The sequence below is a fragment of the Mus caroli genome, chromosome 19, assembly GCF_900094665.2.
Source record: "Mus caroli chromosome 19, CAROLI_EIJ_v1.1, whole genome shotgun sequence".
Classification (NCBI taxonomy): Eukaryota; Metazoa; Chordata; class Mammalia; order Rodentia; family Muridae; genus Mus; species Mus caroli.
Genome location: NC_034588.1, coordinates 33,846,108 through 33,854,518, shown reverse-complemented (window position 1 = coordinate 33,854,518; position 8,411 = coordinate 33,846,108). Strand labels below are relative to the sequence as shown.

At 45.9% G+C, this 8,411-nt stretch overlaps 1 protein-coding gene across 5 annotated transcripts in view; it reads left to right on the top strand.

The window, feature by feature from the left end:
* The window catches only part of Ide (insulin degrading enzyme), a 97,056-nt gene that overhangs the window by 77,826 nt on the left and 10,819 nt on the right, over nucleotides 1-8,411 (top strand). For all 5 annotated transcript variants that reach the window (XM_029472379.1, XM_021151953.2, XM_021151955.2 and 2 more), the window contains 4 exons: nucleotides 444-535; nucleotides 1,690-1,801; nucleotides 5,157-5,324; nucleotides 7,935-8,207. In XM_029472379.1, the coding sequence (XP_029328239.1) occupies nucleotides 444-535; nucleotides 1,690-1,801; nucleotides 5,157-5,324; nucleotides 7,935-8,207 (645 nt within the window). The remainder of the gene's footprint in view (nucleotides 1-443; nucleotides 536-1,689; nucleotides 1,802-5,156; nucleotides 5,325-7,934; nucleotides 8,208-8,411) is intronic.

Below are 8,411 nucleotides of genomic sequence, written 5' to 3'. Positions count from 1 at the left end.
AATAAATAAATAAATAAATAAATAAATCTTTAAAAAAAATTCCTAGTAAAGCCTCCTCTCTGGTTAGCAGTGGGTACAGCTGGTTAGCAGTGGGTACAGCTGGTTAGCAGTGGGTACAGCTGGTTAGCAGTGGGTACAGCTGGTTAGCAGTGGGTACAGCTGGGGATGCAGCTGAGCGAGAGAGTGCTCGCCCAGCGCGTACACGGCCTCGGGTCTGAGCTATAGAACCTTGAAAAAGAGGTCTGTCAGTATTGATTGCTTAGGCTTTGATAATCATGCTAAGGTTATTGAAAGATGATAATATTAGACAAAACTGGGTGAATGGGATAAAGGAACACTAGTATTTTTACAAGTCTTCTATAAATCTGAAACTCTTTCCGATACAAAGCTTTGTTTGTTTTTATATTTATACACAGATCATCCTATTTCTTACTATTTTTCAGATGTTACCCTCCCCCGACTTAAGGCCTTCATACCTCAGCTACTGTCACGGCTGCATATTGAAGCACTTCTCCATGGAAACATAACAAAGCAGGTACGAGGTGAAGTTCCAGCAGGCTTTTGTAGACCACTGTAAGATTATTTCCTCTGTTCTTTCTCAAGACTTAACCAGCACAGTGCTAAACACATTAGAATTAACTCAGCTTTCTCAGGAAGCAGGTCGGAAGGACATGTGAGAACTATGATAGTTAACTTAGGCTCGTGGCTGTCTCCGCTGCTGTTGCCTGGCCTATACAGCCAGAGAAGAAGTGGGACTGATTACCTTACCCGGTTCAGGCTCTCAGAATGCAGAAATCAGGACTGCATTCAACCCCGACACTGCTATATACTAGACATGCAGTCTTATGAAAATGTATTTCCTCTGTTCTGCAGATCACAGGGCCTGGACTCGCTACCACTCCATATGTTCCCCCAGAACAGCATGCCCAGGGTCAGATGCTTGCTCGGGGTGGTTTAATTTACAGTGCATACTCAGGTGTATCTTTTCTGTTCCGGCTTCTGTGGTCAAGGTCACTGACATGGAGCTAATGTCTCCTTCCCAGTACCTCTCCATCTTTAGAAAGGCCTTTAGTCCCTGTGTCAGCACTATGTGGATAGTTGCTTAGATGTTTCTCTCTTTTCACTACTACTGTACTGATTGACAAACTCAGTTTTTATCCATTTGGAAAAGATTAAATGAATTTAATGTTTAAAATCTGTTGGGGTTTTTTTTGTTTGTTTTTTGTTTTTTGAGACAGGGTTTCTCTGTATAGCCCTGGCTGTCCTGGAACTCACTTTGTAGACCAGGCTGGCCTCGAACTCAGAAATGCGCCTGCTTCTGCCTCCCAAGTGCTGGGATTAAAGGCGTGCGCCACCACGCCCGGCTCTGTTGGGGTTTTTTAAGACTGGCTTTTTTTTTTAAGATTTATTTATTAATTTTTTGTATATGAGTACACTGTATTTGTCTTCTCTTCAGACACACCAGAAGAGGGCATCAGATCACATTACAGATGGTTGTGAGCCACCATGTGGTTGCTGGGAATTGAACTCAGGACCTCTGGAAGAGCAGTCTCTCCAGCCCTAAAGTCCGTTTTTATGAACATATATTTTTGTTTATTGTAATGGGCAATCCAGTATGCTGTGTTGATTTTCACAAGCCGGGATGTGCTGTGGTTTTTATAATACACTACGGTATTTCCTTTCCTCCAGGCTGCCTTAGGAGTTATGCAGATGGTAGAAGACACTCTTATCGAGCATGCTCACACCAAACCTCTCCTTCCAAGTCAGCTAGTCCGGTACAGAGAAGTCCAGCTCCCTGACAGTAAGTTGAAAAGTGCAGTATTACAATGAGTTGAGTGTGCTTGGAAATAATATATGGTTTCATGTCGGAGATCTACAGGAAGCCTCGTTTATAGAAATACGGTTACAAGTAGGTGGTTTTGCCAGAATTCCCCTGATTGGTGAGCCATGTACGTGAAGGCAGGCAGTAATTTAGAGGAGATTGACATTGGGATTGTCTAGTACTTGCGTATGAGAGGAGTCAGAGAATAAAACTCTCATACAGCTAATGAGATATGAATTGTGAGGGCTGGAGAGATGGCTAAGTGGGTGAGGTCATGCATGCACTGTTCCTGGAGAGGACCTGACTTCTGTTTCTAGCATCCATGTTGGGGACTTAAAACCACCTATGACTCACTCCAGTTTGGGGGCATCTTGATGCCCTCTGTCCTCCATAGGTGCCTGCATTCATGAGCACACTTACACACGCATGCGCGTGCACACACACACACACAGACACATCACACACAAAAATAAATCTTGTAGGGCTTGGTGATGTGCCCCACTAGTCCCAGCTCTTGGGATGCAGAGTCAGTTGGATCTCTGTGAGTTCAAGAGCAAGCTGAGCTACAAGGTAACTTGCAGGCTAGCCATGGCTACACAGTGAGAATCTTATCTAAAAGAAAAAAAGAAAGCTGGGCTAGAGATGTGGTCTAACTGGTAGAATGCTTGCCTAGCACAGAACGAAGGTGGGCGTGGTGCGTGTTTGTATCTCAGCACTTGGAGGTGGAGGCAGGAGAATGATACACCAAGATAATGAGTTAGAAGCCAGCTGGAATATGTGACTCTGTCGCCAAAAGTAAAAATTGAGGAAAACTAAGCTGCAGCTGAGCTCATAGCACTCACTTGGAATTGTTGGCAGGAGTACTTTTAGAACAGTCACAAATGCAGATAAACAACATATTCCTTATGTTTTTATAAGGAGACAGCATAAGGAAATGCTTTATATGTTGAGATTTATAATGTTAGGTCATAGTTATATTAACAGTGGCTTCTTTTAATACAGAAATTCAGTGAACATGGTTTCAGTGTGGAACTGTAGTGGGGACATAGTAGACAAGAATAAGAACTTTGACTCTTCAGGACGTTCGTCACTGTTGGTGTTCCCTGTGTCTGCAGTGTCCATGTTCCTTGACCCACGTCACAGGGCCTGTGTCTATAGTCTGTTCTCTCCCCTGGCCTGTCATACAGCTATGACAAATACCCAGTCTAGGATGTGGGGAACGGCTAGTTTTGTTTGACTCACGGTTTTGGAAGTTTCAGGTCATGGGTATTTGGCCATTTGCTCTTGTACTTATAACAAAGTAATAGATAAGAGCAATGGTGAAGGAGCCCCTCACCTCTATACAGCCAGGCAGTAAAGAGAAGGGGCGTGGCCAGGGTCCCAGTGTCCCTTTCAAGCACTTGTCCCCAAAGACTTTACTTAACTTCTACCAGGTCCCAGCTCTGGGGATAGGGATGTAGCTCAATGATAGAGCATTTGTCCAGAATGTACAAGGCCCCACGTTTAATACCCAAGACTTGGGCCAGGCTGTAACTTCCACTAAACGTTTTCTGATAGCCTCAGCTGGAATAACTACTTCTGAGTTCTTCTGAAACGTCGGAGCTCTCAGCACTTTGGCTCTCATTTGGATTAAAGGGCATCACTGTTTTACGAGATTATGCATTCCTTTAAAGCCAAGGGTTTTGCTACTAAAGCAACTCAGATCCGTTATTACTCCACGCCACTTGTGTTGAACGCAAATAGTTCTGCTGTTGCACGTGGCCAGTCATCACGAAGCAGGTAATGGTTGTCATGTGCTGCTTCTAGCGCGTGCCTCAGCCTCTGCAGACCTGGCAGAGAGGGAGAGTTAGCACCTGCTGACCAAGAACACGGGCTGAACATGCAGCTCTGAGGTTGGGCCCGTGATTAATGGCAGGTGACGGTCTGTGTGTGAGTGTGTGTGGTCCTGGGTTCAAGCTTCAAATCAAAAGAAGAAAGCAGCTGTGGAATTTCCCTTTATGCAAAGTGAGCCAGTCTGGAAAGAGAATGTCACAGTGAATTTTTCATGCCTCTTCCTTTTCCTCTCTTAGGACCCTGTTTTTTTGCTTCCTGATTGCTCTGTCAAATTGTCACAAGCTCAGAAATAGCACACTTACATCCCAGTCTCAAAATGAAGGTGTTAGAAAATTACTCTGATGTAGCCAGCTGATCAGATGTGGATGCCTTAAGTAACCCTTCACTTGATTCTCCCTTGGAAGGCATTTACAGCTGGAAAGCGAAGCCTCATGCTCTGTGAAGGAGAAAATATTTTGGGATATGTGTGAAAAACTGGAAGAGGAAAAGATGGAACTTAGAGCCCACAAACCTTTCCTCTTCTGATGAGAAACAACACTGCCAGTGTCCATCAGGAAAGGGCTTCTAAAGCCACGCCTTCTGGCATGTGTCTGTCATCCTAGCACTGGGTGGGTCTGGACTGGAGGAGCAGGACTCCAAAGCCAGCATCAACTGGATAGCAAATTCAAGACAGGCTGGGCTACAGGAGACCCTGTCTCAAAAGTAAAAACTTTTAAGGAAAGAAAACTTGCTGTGGAGCAGGCAGACCTCTCTGTGGTTGAGCTCACGTGTAGTCTCAGCACTTGTGAAACAGGAGGATTCCACGGGAGGCCTAGCTGTGTTGATTGTTTTCTGTTGCTATGATAAAGCACTGACCAAAACTATCCTGGGGAGGAAAGGATTTAACATCTCACAGGCTACAGTCCACCATCAAGGGGAGCCAAGCCAGGAACTCAGGGCAGGAGCCTGAAGCAGAAACCCTGAGGGAGGGCACTGCCTACTGCCTTACTTCTCGTGGCTCTCTCCTGGGAGGTTTTGTTTAAGATGAGGTCTCACAATGTGACCTTGACTGGCCTCCAACTCATAGCGATGAGCTGTGCTGTGCTGGGAGGAAAGGCATGCACCACAACACCAGACTCGGCTTCTCTTCTTACCCAGCCCGGGCTTACCTACCCGGGCGTGGCACTGCCCACTGTGGGCTCCAGGGGACTCTACTCTTCCCCTATACATTACTTGTTAAGAAAATGCCCCATAGACGAGTCCACAATCAATCTGATGGAGGCAGCTCCTGAACCGAAATTTCTTCTTCCTAAGTATGTCTAGACTTTCGTCAAGTTGATGAATACTAACCAGCACAATACGTTATGTAATAGCAAGTTCAAGGCCAGCCTCAGCTACATGGTGAGACTTTGTCTCAAAAAACACTAAGACAAAAAAATAAAATAAAGTAAGCAAATATATCACTGACTTTATTAAAACTGCAGATAATTTTTGAGCCTGTTTTCTTTTTGAAACTCCTTAGGAGGATGGTTTGTTTATCAGCAGAGGAACGAAGTTCACAATAACTGTGGCATCGAGATCTACTACCAGACAGACATGCAGAGCACCTCGGAGAACATGTTCCTGGAGCTGTTCTGCCAGATTATCTCTGAGCCTTGCTTCAACACCCTGCGCACCAAGGAGCAGCTTGGTGAGAAGGAAATGGGGATTGCAGGCTACCGGAGACTAATGAACAGCTTTTGTTCTCGCAGACATTTCCCACTTGTAGAACCGCATGGCACTGTGTCTCAAGCCTGTGTATTTAGATGTGAAAACCGTGTTTGTAGGGAAACCGTGCGAAAACCTTGTCTATGTGGAGGTGCTTCTAAAAGGTGATCAGTTAGCATCTTGCAGATACAGGAGCTGCTGTTGTTCTTCTTCCTCTACCTCCTCTTCATCTTCTCCCTTTCTTTTCATGGTGAGGAGATTGGACTCAGCCTCCTCTTAGTATTCGAGGCAGGCAAGTCCCCTGCCACTGCAGTGTATCCTTAGCCCTGCTGTTAAGGTGGTTCTCAACGAGATGATATTGAATTTCTATCTCATGCCATAAAAAGGACGTCTTACATTTTACATAGGGAAGGAAGGATGCTAAGGGTTGGCCTGTAGGTAGTGCTGCGGGAAGCAAGTCCTATGGGGAGCTTAGTTTTACAAGCCCTGAGCATCTCAAGGGCTTCCTCTCACTTGTCAATGAATCCCAAGTGCAGGAAGGAGATACTGAGTGTTTGCATTTTAGACTTGGTTAAAAGTCCTGGAGAGCCTAGCAGGTTTGGTGGATGAGGACAGGAGTTCTTACTTAGAGGGTGGAAGCATCATCCTCAGCTACTTAGACAGTTCTGGGCAGCACGAGGCCCATCTCACAAAACCAAGTTAAAAGAACCGCCCTCCCCCCCCCCCGCCCCCAGTGGCTTGGAAGAAACATTTTGAAAAGATATGGGGTGTGTCTCTCCACATACTGTCATTTTTAAAGCAGTCCCCGTGCCGGGTGCTGAGCTTGGAGAATGGACACATTGCGGATAGTTCTTCTTTCTAAAGAGCTCAAGTCAAAATGGCTGACCTGTTAAGGAATACTGATTCTTCAGTGTTCCTGTAAAACAGCAAAGCTCCTGAAGATTGCAGCTTGCCCAGAGACCCCCAGGGGCCTGGATCTGGGCAGCTCTTGGAAAAGCCAAGAGCTAAATGGAGAAAAGGGTTGGGAATGTCCTGCCTCAAACATGGTTGGTAATTAAAGTGGAGCCTCCACATCTCCACACACTCTCAGGCCTGCATCTAGAGCCTGACCTAGTGCTGTGCCCACATGACTGACAGATGAGAATGCCTTGGACCTGCACATTCTCTGAGGCCCTGGCTCACTTAGCACATTCTCCTGGTCTGTGCTGCTACTGGGCCACAGTGGGTTCCAAGTGGCACAGGCTGAGCCTGCCACCAGTTATACATTGGAATTCCATCCTAGGGAGGTGGCTTTCTATGACTGCAAACACTGCTACCTGGCATCATGGAGGCCTAGTGATAAACATGAGATAGGAAAAACCACCAAGGTGGACAAGGACAAGATTCTTACCCAGAAACTGCTGTTTCTGGGTAATGTGTCTGTATGCCATAGAATGGGACTGTTGGCTAATGAAGAGACTAAGACACTTTCAGTGCACCTTCCACATGCACTGTTGTTGCATGTGGAAGTGTTGGATGCCAAGAGCCATCAGGGCCATGCAATTTACTATGCACCAAGAAGGCCTGATGCTACTCTGACGTCATGTGGTAATGACTGAAGCAACATACTGCAAGCATCTTCTAGCCCTCAAACCTGACCAGTAGTCCTGTTTTTGTGGTCCATAGCAAATATGCTTCCGTTGGCTGCCACGAGTTTGAGACACCTCAGACAGCAGCTACTATAACTGAAGGCCTGTGCCCAGATCGTGAACCCTGCCTTGCTAGCACTGTTGGCTTCATGTGGGCAGCTGCTCGGCACTCTGTCCACCACAGGCCTTTGGGATCCCAGTGTGGTTCTCCCTAAGGAAGCACCTATTCACCCACTTCTGGTAGTCTCAGAACTCAAAGGAAAAAATCCACATGCACTTCTCTCCTTCTGGCTACTAGAGTCTCTGTCGTCATCTAGAACTTGCCCATAGTGATTTTGATGATGTAGGTATCACTACTGAACTTGAGCAGGAAGATGCAGCTAGAGTGGCCTTGAACTAGAAAGAATAAAATAATGTGAGTCTGCAAAAGATGGAGATGGGAGGGAGAAAATGGTGTTGGTACATCTGTGACCTTCAGTTAGCTGGACCTAGAGAGTCAGGTTGCCCAGAGCTGGTCCAGGAATAGATTACCCTGCCAATCAGTGCTTTGTAGAGACAGGCTGTCTGGGGACTTAGATGGGAAAGCGAAGGACCGAGGACTTGGCCAGGGATGGAAGTGAGCTCCGTGGTTTGGAGGAGTGGGGATAACTTGAGCTCAGGCCTCAGAATCCGAGAAGTCACAGGGTTTGAAGGATGAAGAGGATTATGGGTTGGGCCTTTTGTTTTGTTTTTGTTTTTAAAAACAAAAACAAAAACAAAAACAAAAAAAAAACTCAGCCTCAGTTTTCTTCAGGGAGCCTTTCTGGTCCTTAGGAAGAGGACAAAAAACCTCAGCCTCAGTTTTCTTCAGGGAGCCTTTCTGGTCCTTAGGAAGAGGACATTGCTTTAAATGGTCATCTTTATTCAGAGGTGACTCAGACTGTGCTGAGACCCTGACGAGCTGTGTGTGCGTGTGTGCTCTCCAGGCTATATTGTCTTCAGTGGACCCCGTCGGGCCAATGGTATCCAGGGCTTGCGCTTCATCATCCAGTCAGAAAAACCACCCCACTACCTGGAAAGCAGAGTAGAAGCCTTCTTGATTACCATGGAAAAGGCCATAGAGGACATGACAGAGGAGGCGTTCCAAAAACACATTCAAGCACTAGCGATTCGGCGACTCGACAAACCAAAGAAACTCTCTGCGGAGTGCGCTAAATACTGGGGGGAGATCATCTCGCAGCAGTACAATTACGACAGAGGTAATGTAAAAAGACCGCTATTGAAAAATCAGTGTAAAGTATTTTTGTAAGTGACACTTTTTAAAAAATGGTTTTTTTTATTATTATTCTTTTTTTTTTTTTTTTAAGATTTATTTATTATATGTAAGTACACTGTAGCTGTCTTCAGACACTCCAGAAGAGGGCGCCAGATCTCGTTACGGATGGTTGTGAGCCACCATGTGG